At 33.6% G+C, this 20,709-nt stretch overlaps 1 protein-coding gene across 10 annotated transcripts in view; it reads left to right on the top strand.

Moving 5' to 3' along the window:
• CADPS2 (calcium dependent secretion activator 2) overlaps positions 1-20,709 on the top strand; it is a 758,482-nt gene that overhangs the window by 318,349 nt on the left and 419,424 nt on the right. For all 10 annotated transcript variants that reach the window (XM_056799641.1, XM_007504220.2, XM_056799643.1 and 7 more), the window contains exon 4: positions 3,856-3,936. In XM_056799641.1, coding sequence (XP_056655619.1) covers positions 3,856-3,936 — 81 coding nt within the window. The remainder of the gene's footprint in view (positions 1-3,855; positions 3,937-20,709) is intronic.

Raw genomic sequence — 20,709 nt, 5'->3', positions numbered from 1 at the left:
TTTTCTTGTTGCTTTTCCACTGGGCTGGCTTAAAATCTTTTCCTCTGGGATGCTTTTCCTCTGGGATGCTTTTCCTCTGGGTTACTTTTTCTCTCGGTTGCTTTTCCTCTGGGTTGTTTTTCCTCTGGGCTAGAAAGTTGTCTCAAACATTATGTGTCACTATTATTTCTTTGTGGTGTACTTTTTATGTTAATCAGTTTTTGTTTTCATTTCTCAGCACTATCTGTTGTCTAATTATCTTCTATGTCTATTACAGTGGTGTTGATTTTTTTCTGGTTTCACGTGGGAACAGTGAAACCATGAGTCTTTCCCTGTAACTTTTATAGCTGTTGGGGTAGTAAGCAATACTTCATGTGGTCCAGTCCATTTTATGTCTGTAGCCAATTTTCTATTGAAATTTTTTAAGTATACTATGTCTCCTGGTTTGATGTTGTGCAAATTGTAATCCAGGGGTACTGTTTGTTGTGTCAAGCCCATTTGATGCAACTCTGCTATTCTTGTCTGTAAAGCTTGTATATATTTTGTTAATTGACAGTCTCCACCTATCATTGAAATGTAACCTGGTTTACACATCCTTCCTTGCCAAATTGTGTGTCCATATAGCATCTCAAATGGAGAGATGTGCACATCTCCACTGGGTCATGTTCTAAGATGGAATAGAACTAATGGCAGAATGTCCATTTTTTGGTGTGTTTCTGCACAAAATTTTCCTATCAATGTTTTAATTTCTCTATTTAATCTCTCCACTTGCCCTGAACTTTGGGGATGATATGGTGTGTGGTATGTAGCTCATATTCCTAGATTTTTATAAATTTCATTAAAGTCATTGCCTTAAGGCATTATTGTGTTGCAGAGAGATTTGCACTTCCACTCTAATATATTTTCCTTTTATCTTAAGAATGTGTAAATCTTTCATGCATATCTTCTAAGCCATTATTTGTTACACACTTTTCCACATGAAGATATTGCCTTTTGAAAATGGAATTTAATGTCATTCTTTTTTTTTAAGACAAAATAAAGTGAAATTGTTTTCTTTTATAAGTGATTTCACCTATAATAGAGAATTCATTGTAATGACAAAGATGATGATGATAATAGCATCTATGTAGTGCTTTAAAATTTGCAAATTTATTTATAAATATTGTCTACTTTTACCCTCATAACCATCTTGGCTGGTATGTGCTATTATTATCCCCATTTGACAGATAAGGAAACTTGGAGAGACAAAGGTTAAATAAATCCCAGGGTCAGACAGCAAGTGAGGGACTGGGACCAGACTCCACTCAGATTTTTGTGATAATCAAGTTCAGTTCTCATTTGTTATACCACACAGGTATTCTCCAAGGTGTTTGTTTGTAGTTTACATTCAATAAAACTATTTTCCACCTTTAGTAAAAAAAGATATCCAGAAGTGTCATGGTGCTAAATTGCTTGGAATGACTATTACATGTAGCCACTTACTACCTACTTTTTAATGTAGCATGGTTAAATAGTTATGTTTTTGAAAATGGAGAGCTTTCATAAACACTAACATATTTTTGTAATCAATAGTCTTCTTACTAAAATCGCATTGCCAATTCCTGTGATCCAAATATAACTAGATGGAAGCAGCTAAATTATTCAGTACATTGAGAGCCAGGCTTAGAGACAGGAGGTCCTGGGTTCAAAACTGGCATCAGAAATTTCCTAGCTGTGTGTATCCCTGGGGAAGTCACTTGGTCTCATTTGCCTAGCTCTTACCCCCTTATTTATACCTTAGAACCAATGCACAATATTGATTCTAAGATGGAAGATAAGGGAACATATACATACACACACATTACCAGACCATGGAAGGTTCAGAAGAGGGCCATGGAGATTATTAAATGGAGGGAGAATAGAACTATTTAGGTATCAAGATAGGTTATCAAGGTATGTTAAAGGAATGGAACCATTTAACTACTATAAGAGAAGTATAGGGATGATTTAATAACTTTCCAAATCAATAAATGCTATTTAAAAGATGATGCACCTCTCTCGTTCATCCATATTCAGAAGAAAATGGATTATACCACACAGTGAAGGGATTCAATATAATAAAAGAATTTCCTGACAGCCTGAATCAGAAGCACCAAGAATGTATTTAAAAAGTTGTTTGCTTTTCCTGTCATTCAGTCAATACTTATATTTAGGCACACATCTGAGCACTAAGGACACAAAGGCAAAAATAATCATCACTTTCAAGGAACTCCTAGTAAATAAAATAGAGGAAAGGAACCATACAGACAAGATTTATACAGGAAAAAAGTGAGAGATTATCATTAGAGGGGAAAATCCTAGCATTAAGTGAAATAAAAAATGCTTTTGGAAATGGAATGGAATTTTGGCTGGAAGTTAAGGCAAAGGAACCAGGAAGATATAGAATGAGAATATTTCAGGAATGAAATACAAAGAGTCCAGAGATGGATTTTCTTTTTTCCAAAATAAAACCATTCTGTGAAGAACACTGAATGCTAAATAAAGGATTTTGGTTTTTATCCTGGAGGTGATAGGGAGCCAGTGGACTATTTTGAAAGGGAAATGACATAGTCAGGTCTGAGCTTTAGGAAGATTAGTTTAACAGCTGACCTTAAAATCTCATTTCTGAAACCCTTCCCAGCTGTTCTTATAGGTAGAAGAATGGAATGGATGCTCTGAATAACAATTTAGTGTTTCCCTAATAGGAAAATCTGTACAATAAGTAGTCTGTGTCATGTTTGTTCCAGGTTACCTAGAGACTTGATAACCAATGTTTATGCTTCTAGTATCTCTCATCTGGGCTATTGAACCCCAGAGCTTCTGAAACCTAAGGATTTGAGAACAACTATAGAAATCTACTCTAGCCATCATTTGCTCTGGGGTATCTATATCAGGTTATGACCACACAGGAAAAAAAGTCCTCTAACGGAATCATAAGAAAATGCCATAGAAATAGAAGTCACCTTTATAGACCTTGAACTTTATGGAAGATACAGAAGCCAAGAGATATTAAATGATTTGTCCAAGGTCGTGCAGATAGGTCAAATTGTTCATTTTTAGTCCAGATACACTAACCCCAAATTCATTGCTCTTTCCACTATAACACAGTAGAAATTTGGTAGATTTGTTAGTGAAGAAAAGGTCATTGGAGCCTAGAGAGTGCCCAGAGCAACTCAAACCCAGAAATCAAGAATCTTTAGTTTTGAAAAGAGCCCCCAAAGAGACACACCACAATCCTGACCCAAATCCCCTTGCTGATAACTGACTTTTCAAAAATTTTGGAATCCAGAGAATCAAAGTTAATGTCATTTAGAGAAATCATTGTAGAGGATATCTAATTCTCAGGGCTGATTTATTTAAAAAAAAGAAAATTTTAAACTGAGTAGAAAATCATTTGGATAAACATATGTTTAAATAACCTTGATGATATCTCTTAAATAAATAGTTGGCTGATAACCTATTGTTGATATTTAAAGAAATATTTTTATAAATATAAAGATTTTTAAATTATTAATTTTTTAAAATATTTTTCAATCATCCAGATATTGGCTATATCCCCAAGGCAATAGAATGAGTATATATTGTTTATTGGATCATAGATTTAGACCTGGAAGAGTCCCTAGATATAATCTAATCTAACCCTCTCATTATACAGAAATATAAAGGTGGCCCATATGGTTTAAATAAAAATCAAACATCTAGTAAGTGGCAGCACAGAGATCTGAACTTGGGGCCTGTGACTCCAAATTTAGCATGCCAAGTATGTGTACCTAACTATATATATGTGTGTGTGTATATATATATATATATATGTATATATACTTAATCTATTCACTATATGCATTTTTCCCCCATAAGCTGGACAACGCAGATGAGCAAGCAGCCCAGATCAGAAGGGAACTTGATGGACGTCTACAAGTGGCAGAAAAGATGGCAAAGGTAATTTATCAACTTTGACATGTGTGAAAATTGAGATTTTTCTGTTGTATTTTTTATAATATCCTTGGGATAAAGCAGCATTGTCATGCTAAGAAATCCTGTGGAAACCTCCAAGGGAGAGCAGCTCTACCTCCCTCATAGTAAGAACTCCTTCCTGAGTCAAGCCCTTGGTAAGAGTGGTATTGCCTGCCTTGTCACAAGTCTAGGCAGAAGGGGTGAAATTTGGCCAGGGCCAATGTAAGGCTTTGAACCTTTTAATATTATTTGTCTTCATTAGAAGAGCTCCTCCTCTGCAGACTCTGCCTGCATGCAATCCCCAGTGCATAGCAGATGCCTTCTCCTCCTTTCTCTTCCTATCTTAGTGATAATAAACTGCTGAAGCATCATCCCTTTTCCCCAACATCTCCTTTTCAATATCTAATTCCTATCCACAACTATACTCCGCTGATGTCCCATTCTAGATGTTCTTCCTTTCACGGTGCTCTCAGGAATTCTTAACATAATTAAGTGTCTTTCATTTTGTTACATCCACTCTTTTTCTTTCCATTTTCTGGAACTGACTAAAATTTGCCTCCCCAAGAATGACACCACAGCCCTGGGCATTGTTGCTAGTACTGATTGCATCTTCTCTCATGTCCTTTCATCCTTACTGATCCCAATAGGGATTCAAAATATTCCTTCTTCCTTGTTGCCACTTCTAGCTTCTCCATTTTATCTCTATCATTCATCAAACTCTCACCCACTGAGGTTTATTCTTTCCAAATTTATCAGTCATTTTGGTTCCTGGTAGCCTGTATGTAGTGACAGGCTTGGACATTTTCACTACTCTATCATTGAGTTCAATTCATGGATCACCATCTCTATCTCCATTTTAGCACCTTCCTTCATGCTATATACTTTTCCTTCAAAATACCCTAACTTGAAAATTTCTCAGTCTATTTTCCTCTCAAGATCCATTCCTGTACTCTACCTCACCTACCTGCTCACAGAGATGATTAGCCCCTTCTTGCCCATAAAATATACACTTCCATGATAAAGAATTCCAATATTCCTTTGTCAATGATATATTGATCTTAGTTTATCAGTGATTTCTTTTGTTTTTCTATCAATGCCTATGCCTTATTACTTTCAAGTTTATTTTTAACAGTAACCTCTAATTCTTTAATCTTTTAGTCCATTCTGAAGCCATCACTGTAGCTAGACTCTTCTCACACCTGTCTTTTTTTTATAAAGTGCAGTTATTTAGTTTGCCAGGAGATAGATAAAAAGTCAAGTATCTATCTTGCTATATGCAAAATGGGAAATCACTCTAGCATCCTCCCCAAGAAAACCCAAATGGCGTCACAATGAGGTGGATACTGCTGAAATGATTCAACAACTATGATGTGCAATCTGCCCCCCAAAAACAGTGCCTCTTCTCTTTTTTAAATTTTTTTTTTAATTTTCATGCAAAGCACACTTCTGTATTGGTCATCACTGTAAAAGACACGCATACAAATCCCAAATGCCAAAATAAAAGACGGATGTGAACGATAGAATGATTTGATCCACATCCATCTGACTCCCACAGTTTTTTCATTGGAGGTAGATAGCATTCCCCTTCAAAAGTCCTTCAGAATTGTCCCAGATCATTGCATTGTTGAGGAGTAGCCAAGTTTTCACAGTTGATCATAGCACAAGACTTCTTTTACTGTTTATATTGTTCTCCTGGTTCTTTCTACTTGTTCCGCTCTGCCTCAGTTCATGCAGATGTTTCCTGAATTCCTTTCCCTGAAATCATTTTTCTTATTATTTCTTATAGCATAAGAGTATTCCATTACCAACATATACCACAATTCATTCAACCATTCCCCAATTGATTGACAATTCCCTCAATTTCTAAATCTTTGCCACTACAAAATGAGTGGCTGTAAATATTTTTGTTCAAGTAGATTATTTACACTTTTGAGAGTCTCTTTGGGATACAGACTCCAATGGTGGTATTATAGGATCAAAGGGAATGTAGAGTTGTATAGCCTTTTGGACATAATTCCAATTTGCCCACCAGAATGGTTAGATCAGTTCACAATTCCACCAAAAATACATTAGTGTCCAAATTTTGCCACATCCCCTCCAATATTTATCACTTTCCCATACTGCCAAATTGACTAATCTGATAGGAAGGAGGTGGGGCCTCTACTTTGTTTTAATTTGAATTTCCCTAATCAAGAGTGATTTAGAACATTTTTTCACATGATTATTGATGGCTTTGGTTTCTTCATCTGAAAATTGCTTGTTTGTATCCTTTAACCATTTGTCAGTTGAGAAATGACTTGTAATTTTATAAATTTGACTTAGTTCTCTATAAATTTGAGAAATTAGACTTTTTTTTTAATTTTAAACATTATTTTATTTGGTCATTTCCAAACATTATTCACTGGAAACAAAGATCATTTTCTTTTCCTCCCCTCCCCCCCTCCCACCACCTTTCCCTCTCCCATAGCCGACGCACGATTCCACTGGTTATCACATGTGTTCTTGACTCGAACCCATTTCCCTGTTGTTGGTATTTGCATTAGAGTGTTCATTTAGAGTCTCTCCTCAGTTATATCCCCTCAACCCCTGTAGTCAAGCAGTTGCTTTTCATCGGTGTTTTTACTCCCACAGTTTATCCTCTGCTTGTGGATAGTATTTTTTAGATCCCTGCAGATTGCTCAGGGACATTGTATTGCCACTAATGGAGAAGTCCATCACCTTCGATTGTACCACAATGTATCAGTCTCTGTGTACAATGTTTTCCTGGTTCTGCTCCTTTCGCTCTGCATCAGTTCCTGGAGGTTGTTCCAGTCTCCATGGAATTCCTCTACTTTATTATTCCTTTTAGCACAATAGTATTCCATCACCAACAAATACCACAATTTGTTCAGCCATTCCCCAATTGATGGGCATCCCCTCGTTTTCCAATTTTTGGCCACCACAAAGAGTGCAGCTATGAATATTCTTGTACAAGTCTTTTTCCTTATTATCTCTTTGGGGTACAAACCCAGCAGTGCTATAGCTGGATCAAAGGGCAGACAATCTTTTATCACCCTTTGGGCATAGTTCCAAATTGCCCTCCAGAATGGCTGGATCAATTCACAACTCCACCAGCAATGAATTAGTGTCCCCACTTTGCCACATCCCCTCCAGCATTTATTACTTTCCATAGCTGTCATGTTAGCCAATCTGCTAGGTGTGAGGTGATACCTCAGAGTTGTTTTGATTTGCATCTCTCTGATTATAAGAGATGTAGAGCACTTTTTCATGTGCTTATTAATAGTTTTGATTTCTTTGGCTGAGAACTGCCTGTTCATGTCCCTTGCCCATTTGTCAATTGGAGAATGGCTTGATTTTTTCTACAATTGATTTAGTTCTTTGTAAATTTGAGTAATTAAAACTTTGTCAGAGGTTTTTATGAAGATTGTTTCCCAATTTGTTACTACCCTTCTGATTTTGGTTACATTGGTTTTGTTTGTACAAAAACTTTTTAATTTGATGTATTCCAGATTATTTATTTTGCATTTTGTAACTCTTTCTAAGTCTTGCTTGGTTTTGAAGTCTTTCCCTTCCCAAAGGTCTGACATGTATGCTATTCTGTGTTTGCCTAATTTTCTTATAGTGTCCTTCTTTATGTTCAAGTCATTCACCCATTTTGAATTTATCTTGGTGTAGTGTGTGAGGTGTTGATCTAAACCTAATCTTTCCCACACTGTGTGAATTTTATTATTTTTCCTAGTTCTATACAATAATTATTTGGTAGTTCAATTGGTATGGCACTGAATAAGTAAATTAATTTAGGCAGAATTATTATTTTTATTATATTATCTCTGCCTACTCATAAGAAATTAATATTTTTCCAGGTGTTTAGATTTGACTTTATTTGTGTGAAAAGTAATTTTGTTCATATCATTTCTGGGTTTCTCTTGACAAGTAGATTCCCATTTTATTTTTATGTATTATATATTATGTATTTTATCTATTATTTTATATTATCTAGAAATTTTTAAATGGAATTTCTTTTTCTCTCTTGATGCTGAACTTTGTTGTTAATATGTAGAAATGCTAATGATTTCTGTGAGTTTATTTTGTATTGTGCAATTTACTAAATATATTATTTCAACTAGTTTTTTGTTGATTCTCTAGAATTCTCTAATTATACCATCATATAATTCTTAAAAGAGTGATAATTTAGTTGCTTCACTTTCTACTTTAATTCCTTCCATTTCCTTCTTTACTTATTGCTAAAGTTAGCATTTCTAATACAATATCAAATAATAGTGTTGGTAATGGATGTCCTTGCTTTACTCCTTAATCTTATTGGGAAGGCTTCTATCTTATTCCCTTTGCAAATAATACTTGCTAATGGTTTTACATAGATAATGCTTATAATTTTAAGGAACAATTCATTTATTTCTATGCTTTGTAGAGTTTTGTTTTTTGGAATGGGCGTTGTATTTTGTCAAAGACCTTTTCTGCATCTTTTGAGATAATCATGTGATTTCTGCTAGTTTGATTATTGATATGGTCAATTATACTGATAGTTTTCCTAATAATGAACTAGCTCTTCATTTCTGATATAAATTTCACCTGGTTATAGTGAATGATCTTTGATATATATTGCTGTAGTTTCCTTGCTAGTATTTTAATTCAAATTTTAGCATTTATTTAGTATTGAAATTGGCCTATATTTATATAGGCCATTTAGTATTTAGTATTGAAATTTATTTAGTATTTAGTATTGAAATTGGCCTATAATTTTCTTTGTTTTTGTTCTTCCTCACTTAGATAAAAGCATTATATTTGTTTCATAAAAAGAATTTTGTCTTCTCTGTCTATTTCCCAAGTAGTTTATATAGTGGTTTCTTTAAATATTTGATAGGATTTACTTGTGAATCCATCTGGCCCTAGAGATTTTTTCTTAGGGAGTTCATTGATGGTTTGTTAAATTTTTTTCTGAGATGGAATTATTTAAGTATGCTATTTCCTCTTTTGTTAATCTGGGCATTATATTTTTGAAAATATTAATCCATTTCACTTAGATTGTCAGATTTGTTGACATGTAATTGGGCAAAATAACTCCTATTGTTTGCTTTAATTTCCTCTTTATTCATGGTGAATTCTCCCTTTTCATTTTTTATACTAATTATTTGATTTTCTTATTTAAGTTTAAAAATCAAATTAACTAATACATGATCTATTTTATTTTATTTTTCATAAAATCAACTCCTAATTTTACTTATTAGTTCAATGGTTCTCTTTCCATTTTATTAATTTCTCCTTTAATTTTTAGGATTTCCAATTTAGTCTTTAATTGGAGGTTTTATTTGTTCTTTTTCTAGTTTTTTTTAGTTTCATGCTTAATTCATTAATCTGTATTTTTCTATTTTATTATCATAAGTGTTTAGAGATATAAATTTCCACAAAAATACTGCTTTGACTGTTTCCCATAAATTTTCATGTTGACTCATCATCATTCTCATTCATTACATTATTGATTGTTTCTATAATGTATTATTTGATCCACCCCTTTTTTATGATTAGATTATTTATTTTCCAATTGATTTTTTATTTTTCTTTCTATGGACCATTCTTGATTATAATTTTTATTGCATTATGATTTGAAAAGAATAGATTTATTATTTCTGCTTTTCTGCATTTTTGCAGTTGTAAAGTGTTTATGCCTTATACATTGTCAGTTTTTGTGTAGGAGTCATGCATTGCTAAAAAGAAGGTATATTCTATTCTATTCCCATTCATTTTTCTCCAGAGATGTATTAGTTCTAACTTTTCTAAAATTTCATTTACTTCCTTATTGTTTTTTTTGTTTGATTTAATTAGGTCTGAAAGGATGAAATTGAGGTCCCCCATTAGTGTAGTTTTTCTATTCCCTCCTAAAGCTCATTTATTTTTTCCTTTAAAATCTGGAGACTATACCATTTAGTGTATATATGGATAGCATTTCTATTACTTTGTTGTCTATACTACCTTTTAGCAAGATGTAATTTTCTTCCTTATCTCTTTAAATGAGATATATTTTTTTCCTTAGCTTTGCTGAGATCATGATTGCTACTCCTGCTTTTTTCTTTTTTTAACCCATACCTTTCTGTCTTGGAATCAATACTGTGAATTGGTTCCAAGGTAGAAGAGCTGTATGGGGTAGGCAATGGGGATAAAGTGACTTGCCCAGCTGGGAAGTGTCTAAGGCCAGATTTGAACCTAGGATCTCCCATCTCCCATCCACTGAGCTACCCAGCTGCTCTTACTCCTGCTTTATTTTTTTACTTTAGATGACACACAATAAATTGTGCTCTAGCCCCTTACCTTTACTCTTCGTGTGTCTCTCTGTCTCAAATATGTTTCTTTTAATCAATATCTAATAGAATTCTGATTTTTAATACTTTGCTATCTTTTCCATTTTATAGTTCATCTTATTCACATTCATAGTTATGATTATTAACTGTGTATTGCCCTCCATTTTATTTTCCCCTTTTGATCATGTTTTCTCCTTTCACTCTATCCTTCCTCACAAGTGTTTCACTTTTAATCACCACCCTTTACTTCCCCCCTCCTTATTCCACTCCTATTTCTCTATAGCAGCGATTCTCAATCTCTCAATTTGTAGCAATGAGAATACATAATGCATATCAGGTATTTACATTCTGAATCATAACTGTAGCAAAATTACAGTTTTGAAGTAGCCACCAAAATAATTTTTTGGTTTTGGGGTCACTGCAACATGAGGAACTGTATTGCGGGGTCACAGCATTAGAAAGGTTGAGAACCACTGCTCTATAGGATAAGATAGGATGCTATACTCTAATGAGTAAGGCTGTTATTCCTTATCTCTGCCAGTTATGATGAGAGTAAGATTAAGAATTGACAGTCACCACCCTCACACCATCTTCATCCTTCCCTCCAGTGTAACAGTTTTCACACCTCTTTAGAAGGGATAATTTACTCCATTCCAACTCTCCCCTTCCCTTTTCTCTCAGTGCAATCCTTTTTCACCCTTTGATTTTTTTGCATATCATATCATAATCATCAGCTTATTCCTATACCCTCTGTCTATGTATACTCCTTCTAATTACCCTAATACTGACACAAAAAAATTTAAGAATTACAAATATCATCATTCCCCATAGGAATATATACAGTTTATCCTTATTCATTTTCTCTTGGTTATTGTGTTTGGACATCAATTTTTCTGTTTTGATCTGGTCTTTTCATCAGGAATGTTTAGAAATCATGTACTTTATTAAATAACCATTTTCCCTCAGAAGGAATATAATCAGTTTTTCTGAATAGATGATTCAGGGTTGGAAAACCTAGATCTTTTGCCTTCTGGAATGTTATATTCCAAACCTTCTGAGACTTTAATGTGGTGGCTGCTAAATCCTGTATAATCATGACTGTAGCTCCCAGGTATTTAAATTGTTTCTTTATGACCATCTACAACATTTTCTCCTTGGCTTGGGGGCTCTTGAATTTAACTATAATATTCCTGGGAATTATTGTTTGTGGATTTATTTTTGAAGGTGATCTGTGAGTTCTTTCAATTTCTATTTTACTCTATTGTTCTATAATATCAAGGCAGTTTTTTTAAATAATTTCTTATATTATGATGTCCATGCTTTCCTTTTTCATCATGGGTCAGGCAATTCTAATAATTCTTTAATCATCTTTCATGAATCTATTTTCTAGGTCAGTTATTTTTCAATGAGGTATTTTACATTTTCTTCCATATTTTTATTCTTTTGATTTTATTTTATTGTTTCTTAATGTCTTAGGAAGTCATAAACTTCTAGTTGTCCAATTCTAATATTAAGAAATTATTTTCTTTGGTGAGACTTTGAACTTCCTTTTTCGTTTGGCCAATTCTGCTGGGTTTTTATTTTCTTGCATTGTTTTCATTCATCATTTTTCCTCTGACTGTTAATTGATTTTTGAAATCCTTTTTAAGCTCTTCCATAACCATAACCAATACATATTTTTCTTTGAAGCTCTGCATGTGGTTACTTTGTTTTCACTATCCCCTTCTGTGTCTGTATCTTGTTCTTCTTTGTCTCCATAATAATTTTATATGGTTAGGAGGATTTTTTCATATTTGCTCATTTTCCCAGCCTTTTTCTTGACTTTCATTTTTATTTTAAAGGTAGACTCTGTTCTCTGGGTAGAGGATGCACTCTATTAAACTTCAGTTTTCTCCTTGCTGCTACTCTTACCTCTGTTTCTGGGTTTCTGCAAGTTTTAGTTCTTCGAAAGTGTTATGATGGCTTGTGATCTAGGAACTCTGAAAGACACCTTCCAATGATGATTCACTCTCTCCTTGAGCCTGCTGATAGCTTGCAGAGTTCAGAGGACTGTGACCTACCCTGTGTAGGAGCTCAAGGGGCTTTTGTTCTCACTCTGGGTTTGATTAAGTCAAGCACTCTATGAACTGCCTTGTTGGAGAACTTGTAACTTTGTCTTGAGCTTTAGTAAGGGCTACTTTGGTCTGGGCTCACAGAGGTCAGCCTGCTGTGGGCTGCTTCAGGGTAAGGCTTGGGGCCTTGCTCTGGACTACATATAACATATTACACATGACAGCCATGCCTCCCAGCCTTCCTCTCACTGGGGTTCAAGTCCTCACTACAAGACTTGGCTCTCTATTTACTGAGCCACCTCACTGCCCCTCCATATGCTGTTAAGACCAGTATTACTGGACTATTTGCCATTCATCACACATAAGACACCATCTCCTATTGCCAAATCATTACATTGGAATGCCTGCTTTCCTTTCTCTTCCCTACCATTTAGAATCCCTGCTTTCCTCCAATACTAGGCTCAAGCATCATCTTGAGATCTCATATTCCTTGACTTTTCTCAGCTCTCCATCTGCTAATGCCTTCCCCATGTGTAGCTTATGTAGCTATTGCCTCTCTTTTAAGAATTTTCAGTCCTAAGCTATAAAGCTATCTATGCTTATAAACCTAGAGATCCCATTACTCTCAAGGTTAAAATAGGGTAGAAATCCATGTATGTATGCATGAAAATATTCGTGGAAGCTTCCTTTGTTATGACAAAATACCTGAAAATAACACAAATTCAATAAATAAGGAAAATTTAATAGATTGTAATATCTGAGTATAATGAATTATATTATATTATTGAAACAGCAGATACTGAAAATATAAAGGAAATAAAGAAATATATGAAGGGATAAAAAGAGAAGAAAAAAGAATAAGAATAATATATAACATGATTACATTAAAAATAGCACTAAATCAAGAGGGGAAAAGTATCTACATAAAACAAATCCAAAAGAAATTCAAAAAAAGAGAATGTTTATATTAGCATACATGTATAATTTACAAATTTTAAACAAATTGTAAAAAAATGTCAAGTTTATGGGTTTGTAAATCATCTTTTTATGCATCTATTTAGTTAAATATTTTGTTGATAGTGGTCATTAATAAGCATATACTTTTATAAAAAATTTTAAATAAGTCATTGAAAATAGAGATTGTTTTCCTCCTTGATTAGCACAGCTCCTGGTAGACAGCAAGTGCTTCTTAAATACTTGGTTATTGTACCAACAAATTTCCCTTTCTGACTTGGATCAGAATTCTTCTATAAGATATCCAGGCTTGCCTTAAAGAACTAATTTCTTTTTCTTTCTGTATATGGTCAACTCCCAGTTTGCTGTATATAAATTATGTACTACCTGTTTCATATAGAAAAAATATATGTTAGTTACAGACTTTTAATTTTTTTAGATTATCTATGGTGAATATTTTGAAATTTACAACTGACTTTCCCTCAGATGAACATGCAAATACTGCACTTAGCAAAATATAATTAGGAAGGTAAATCTATTACTCAAAAGACAATATTATACATCTCAAAATGAAATATAATTTGAATGAATTCTGAATCTTACCCATAGTCATTTTGTCATGAGCATGAATTATTCACAACTGATGTAGTGACAAGAGTTATGTCTTGTCTTTTAAGTAATTACCAACTTGCTAGAGGGCAGACCTCAATTTAGTGAATGTTTCCTTACTGACTTGAAAGACTATTTCTCAGAGGTGAAAACTTTAAGAAAAATGGGTATTTGTGGTTGTGGAACTAATGCTAAAATCTCTGAGTGTTGGATATCTCACCTTTTTCTGGCCCCTAGTAACTTTGAATGTTGTGATGAATACCTCTGACCCTGATGATTATATATGTCTTGTGAATTCTTGTTTTAAAAAGTATTTTGTTGTTATTCAATCATTTCAGTCATGTATGAATGTGACCCCATTTGGAGTTTTCTTGGCAAAGATACTGGAGTGGTTTGCCTTTTCCTTCTGCAGCTCATTTTACAGATGAGAAAATTGAGGCAAACAGGGATTAAGTGACATGGCTAGGGTCACACAAATCTAAGACCATATTTGAACTCAGAAAGATGAGTCTTCCTGACTCAAGGACTCTCACCCTATGCTCTATCTAGCTATCTTTTTAGAAAGGTTAAAAAAAGGTAAATTTTAAGTGTGTCCTTTTTTGAGGGTGATAATGTTATAATGAGCCAACATTTTACTAACTAGGAAATGAAAATATGTAATTGGTTGTTAGACTAGTGTAAGTGATGGCAAGAGGATTAAGATGAAGCATTAGCCTTGTCATTGGACAGTATAGTTGCCAGTATGCCACTAAGTATCTATATGGTTTTGAACTGTGATCTTTACTCCAGTTTCCTTTGTTTCTGTTTCCCACACTTATTTGGCTATGAAAACCTTTTCTCACAAGCTACTTTATCCACTGTACCTCAGTCATACCCACAAGTAGTCATACTTGTGATCTTGCCAACACTCACAATTGTTTCACTTCCATGTTCAGAAACTCCAAAATTCCTTTATATGACTAGAATCTTTTTATTGCATATTTTCCGATTCCTTACAAATGCTAACCTTGCCCTTTGATTTTACCATTACTTTCTTTCTATACATATTATTTTTGTACAGAAATATAATTTTTTAAATGTAATTACTTAATTTTAATTATTTAATTTAATTTAATTTTATGACATTTTTCAAAACATATTCTGTCCCTGCTTTCCACCTCTCCCCTGCCCCCAAGATAGCAGACAATATGATAGAGAATATAAATGTGTTATCATCTAAGTACATATTTCCATGTTCATCATGCTGTAAAAGCAGACATGCATCACTTAAACTAGAGAAAAATTGATGGAGGAACACCATCACTTTCAGTTTCTCCATCTCTTGCTTCTTTCCAAGATTATTATTCCTCCACTAACTACATATTTCTCCCTTTCTTATCTTAATTCCTGATTGAATCAGTTCAACTCTGCAAGTCTTTTATGCTCAAATCTCTTTTTCTCTTCACCATCCCCACCCTCAGATCTTGGATCACTCCCTCCATCTACTTCTTTTAATCCTGTTCAAATATTACTAAATGGGCCATAAAACCATGATTATTTGTCCACTATAAGTTTACATTACATTATCTCCAACTACACCCTACTTGCAGCTAAGCAGTCTTATTACATCTCTCTAATCAATTCACTATCCTACTCACAATCTTAGCCGTTCCAAAATTCCTCCTCCCTTCAGGGTCCGTGTTCTACCTAATCTTTGTGATATGTTGTTTTACTCTATATGTGAACATTTTATTTAAAATTTTAACGTTGATGTTTATTAGGGATTTTAGTCTATTGTTTTCTTTTTCCAAATTTTAACTCCCCCATTTATGTATCAAGATCACAGCTGTATGATATGAAGTATTTCGTACATTCCCTCCTCTTCTTATTTTTGCAGATGGTCCTTATAATAAAGGGATTAAGCTTTTCTTTGAATATTTGATAGAATTTTTTGTGAGTCTATTTGTGGATTTTTTTCTCTTGGAAAGTTTATTTATAGTTTGTCCAAAGTTTTTCTTCTTAGATGAAGTTGTTTAGATTCTCTATTTATTCTTTTTACTTCAGTATTATGTATTTTTTAATGTATTCATGCATTTAATTTGTTAGTTTCATTAACATAGAGATGAGCTAAATAGTTCCTAATATTATCTTTTACTTCTTCCACATATCTTGTGAAATATCCTGGGTTTTTTTTTTGAAAATTTTATTTATTCAATTTAGAACATTATTCCTTGGTTACAAGAATAATATTCTTTCCCTTCCTCCACTTCCCCCACCGCTTCCCATTGCCAATGCACAATTCTGCTGGGTTTTACATGTCCTTCATCAGAACCTATTTCCATGTTGTTGATTTTGCACTAGGATATTCATTTGGAGTCTACATCCCCAATCATATCCCCCTCAACCCATGTAATCAAGCAGTTGTTTTTCCTCTATGTTTCTGCTCCCACAGTTTATTCTCTAGATGTGGATAGTTTTCTTTCTTGTAAATCCCTCCAAGTTGTTCAGGATCATTGCCACTAATGGAGAAGTCCATTACATTTGATTGTACCACAGTGTATCAGTCTCTGTGTACAATTTTCTCCTGGTTCTGCTCCTCTCACTCTGCATTACTTCCTGGAGGTTGTTATAATTCACATGGAATACCTCCAGTTTATTATTCCTATTAGCACAATAGTATTCCATCACCAACATTACCACAATTTGTTCAGCCATTAGCCAATTGAAGGGCATCCCCTCATTTTCCAATTTTTGGCCACCACAAAGAGAGCAGCTATGAATATTCTTGTACAGGTCTTTTTCTTTATTATCTCTTTGGGGTATAAACCCAGCAGTGCTATGGCTGGATCAAAGGGCAGGCAGTCTTTTATTGCCCTTTGGGCATAGTTCCAAATTGCCCTCCAGAATGGTTGGATCAATTCACAACTCCACCAGCAATGAATTAGTGTCCCCACTTTGCTACATGCCCTCCAGCATTCATTACTTTCCTTTGCTGTCATGTTGGCCAATCTGCTAGGTGTGAGGTGATACCTCAGAGTTGTTTTGATTTGCATCTCTCTGATTATGAGAAATTTAGAACACTTTTTCATGTGCTTAATAATAATTTTGATTTCTTTATCTGAAAATTGCCTATTCATGTCTCTTGACAATTTATCAATTGGAGAATGCCTTGATTATTTTGTACAATTGATTTAGCTCGTTTTGAATTTTGAGTAATTAGACCTTTGATCGAGGTTTTTGTTATGAAGACTGTTTCCTGATTTGTTGCTTCCCTTCTAATTTTGGTTGCATTGGGTTTGTTGGTATAAAACCTTTTTAATTTACTATAATAAACATATATTACCTTTTTTGTCATTTTTATGAATCTTACTTGGTCTTAAAATATTTACTTTCAAAGATCTGACAGATATACTATTCTGTGCTCATCTAATTTATTTATAGTTTCCTTCTTTATATTCAAGTCATTCATCCATTTGGTTTATCTCCGTGTAGGGTATGAGATTTTCATCCAAACCTGATCTCTCCCATACTGTCTTTCAATTTTCCCAGCTGTTTTTTTATGAAATAGTGGATTTTGGTCCCAAAAGCTGAAATCTTTAGGTTTATCATAGACTGTCTTTCTGAGACCACTTACCCCAAGTCTATTCCACTGATCCTCCTTTCTGTCTCTTACCCAGTGACATATTGTTTTGATGACTACTGCTTTACAGTATAGTTTGAGATCTGAGGCTGCAAGGCCACCTTCCTTCATGTGTTTTTTTTTTCATGATTTCCTTGGATATACTTGATTTTTTGTTCTTCCAAATGAACTTTGTTATGGTTTTTTCTAATTCAGTAAAAAAATGTTTTTCGGTAGTTCAATGGGTATGGCACTAAATAAGTAAATTAATTTAGGCAGGATTGTCATTTTTATTATGTTAGCTCATCCTATCCATGAGCAATTGATGTTTTTCCAATTGTTTAGATCTAGTTTCAATTGTGTGGAGAGTGTTTTGTAGTTGTGTTCATATAGTTACTGTGTTTGTCTTGGCAGATAAGATTCCCAAGTATTTTATATTGTTTAGGGTGATTTTAAATAGAATTTATTTTTCTAATTCTTGCTGCTGAGCTGTGTTGGAGATATATAGAAAAGCTGAAGATTTATGTGGGTTTATTTTGTATCCTGCAACTTTGCTAAAGTTGTTGATTATTTCAATTAGCTTTTTGGTTGAATCTCTAGGATTCTTTAAGTAGACCATCATGTTATCTGCAAAGAGTGATAATTTGGTCTCCTCCTTGCCTATTTTGATGCCTTCAATTTCTTTTTCTTCTCTAATTGCTACTACTAGTGTTTCTAGTTCAATGTTGAATAATAGAGGTGATAATGGGCATCCTTATTTCAATCCTGATCTTATTGGGAAGACTTCTAACTTGTCCCCATTACAGATGATACTTGCTGATGGTTTCAGATATATACTGTTTATTATTTTTAGGAAAAGCCCTTCTATTCATATACTTTCCGGTGTTTTCAATAGGAATGCGTGTTGTATTTTGTCAAAGGCTTTTTCTGCATCTATTGAGAATATCATGTGATTTTTATTGGTTTGCTTGTTGATATGGTCAATTATGTGGATGGTTTTCCTGATATTAAACCATCATTGCATTCATGGTATAAATGCTACCTGGTCGTAGTGAATAACCCTTATGATCACTTGCTGAAGTCTTTTTGCTAGTATTCTATTTAAGATTTTTGCATCTAGGTTCATTAAGGGGATTGGTCTATAGTTTTCTTTCTCTGCTTTTGACCTGCCAGTCTTTGAAGTCAGTACCATATTTATGTTGTAAAAGGAATTTTGTAGATCTCCTCCTTTGCTTGTTCTGTCAAATCGTTTGTATAATACTGGGATTAGTTGTTCTTTGAATATTTGATAGAATTCATTTGTGAATCCATCTGGACCTGGGGATTTTTTCTTAGGGAATTCTTTTATGGCTTTTTCAATATATTTTTCTGATATTGTGCTGTTTAGGTATTCTATTCCTTCCTCTGTTAGTCTAGGCAATTTATATTTTTGTAAGTATTCATCCATATCACCTATATTGCCATATTTATTGCCATATAATTGGGCATAAGAGTTTTTAATGATTGCTTTAATTTCCTCTTAGAGGTGAGGCCTCCCATTTCATCTTAAATACTGTCAATTTGGTTTTCTTCTTTCCTCTTTAAAATTAGATAGACCAGTACTTTCTCTATTTCATTTGTTATTTCAAAGTGCCAGGTTCTAATCTTATTCATTAAATTGATAGTTCTTTGACTTTCAATTTTATTAATTTCTCCTTTGATTTTTAGCATCTCTAATTTAGTTTTCATCTGAGGATTTTTAATTTGTTCCCTTTCTAGTTTTTTAATTTGCAAGCCAATTTCATTGACCTCTGCCCTTCCTAATTTTTAATATATGAATTCAAGGATATAAATTTCCCACTGCTTTGGCTGCATCCCATAGATTTTTATAGGATTTTTATAGGATGTCTCATCATTATCATTTTCTTTAATGAAATTATTAATTGTTTCTATGAATAATTCATTAACTGATTTTGGAGAATCTTATTGTTTAATTTCCAATTAATTTTTTATTTTCCTCTCTGTGTACCTTTACTAATTATTATTTTAATTGAAGTGTGACCTGAGAAGGTTGCATTTATTATTTCTGCTCTTTTTCAGTTGTTTGCAATGTTTTTATGCCCTAGTATATGGTCAACCTTTGTGAATGTATCAAGTGCTGCTGAAAAGAAGGTGTTTTCCTTTTTGTCCTTATTTATTTTTCTCCACATATCTACTAACTCTATTTTTTCTAAAATTTCATTCACCTCTCTTACCTCTTTCTTACTCATCTTTTGGTTTAATTTATCTAGTTCTGAAAGAGGAAGTTTCAGATCTCCCACTAGTATAGTTTTTCCTATCTGTTGCATCCTTGAGATCTACTAGTTTCTCCTTTAGAAATCTGGATGCTATGCCATTTGGTGCATACATGTCGAGTACTGATATTTCCTCCTTGTCTATACTGCCTTTTAGCAGGATGTAAATGCCTTCCCTGTCTCTTTGACTAAATCTAATTTTACTTTAGCTGAAGAGGTCTTTAAAAGTAGAAAGTTTTATCCTTAAACACATTTTGAACATTACAGAAATATTTAGGTCAATGAAAAGGACTAGACCTCCATCCTATCCTCTTAACTTTTCTTCTCTATATTTCTTTTCCCTTGTTTGTTTTGTTACTCCCTGTGGAAAAGAAAATATATTTAGTTGCCATCTCAGCCTTTCTCCAGATTTATGATTTGTTATCCTTCTGACTCATCCTTTGAATCTACCCTCCCTTTTATACCCTTTTCCCCTTCTTTCTATTCCATTTGTATTTCTTTTAAGTGGAATGTATTCATACACAACTCTTTATGTGTTCTGTTATCTTGTGACCAGTTCAGATGAAAGTGGAGTTCAAGTGAAATCCACTTCTCCCATTCCTACTATGTTTGTAAATAGTTCTACTTCTATAAACCATTTTGCCTATTAACAACTTAGCATATTTTTCATCCAATTTTACTTTAATCTCTCTCCTGCTTCTTTTCTTTTTTCCTTATATCTTCAAAATATTACAAAAAAGATTCATAGAACTTCTAAAATCTTAGTTCTTCAATCCTCTAATTGAATGTAAAGAGTATGTTTCATTATGAGTCCTTTGGAATTTTGATTGGTCATTGTGTTAATAATCAGTTACTGTCTTCCAAAGTCCATTATCTTGGTCAGAACCTGAGGGATACCTATCATTAGATGTTGTAATCTGGAGGGTGTGAATCTTAAAACTGCTCAGACTCTACTTCAG

Source organism: Monodelphis domestica, chromosome 5, assembly GCF_027887165.1.
Source record: "Monodelphis domestica isolate mMonDom1 chromosome 5, mMonDom1.pri, whole genome shotgun sequence".
NCBI lineage: Eukaryota > Metazoa > Chordata > Mammalia > Didelphimorphia > Didelphidae > Monodelphis > Monodelphis domestica.
This window is presented reverse-complemented; position numbering and strand designations above follow the sequence as displayed.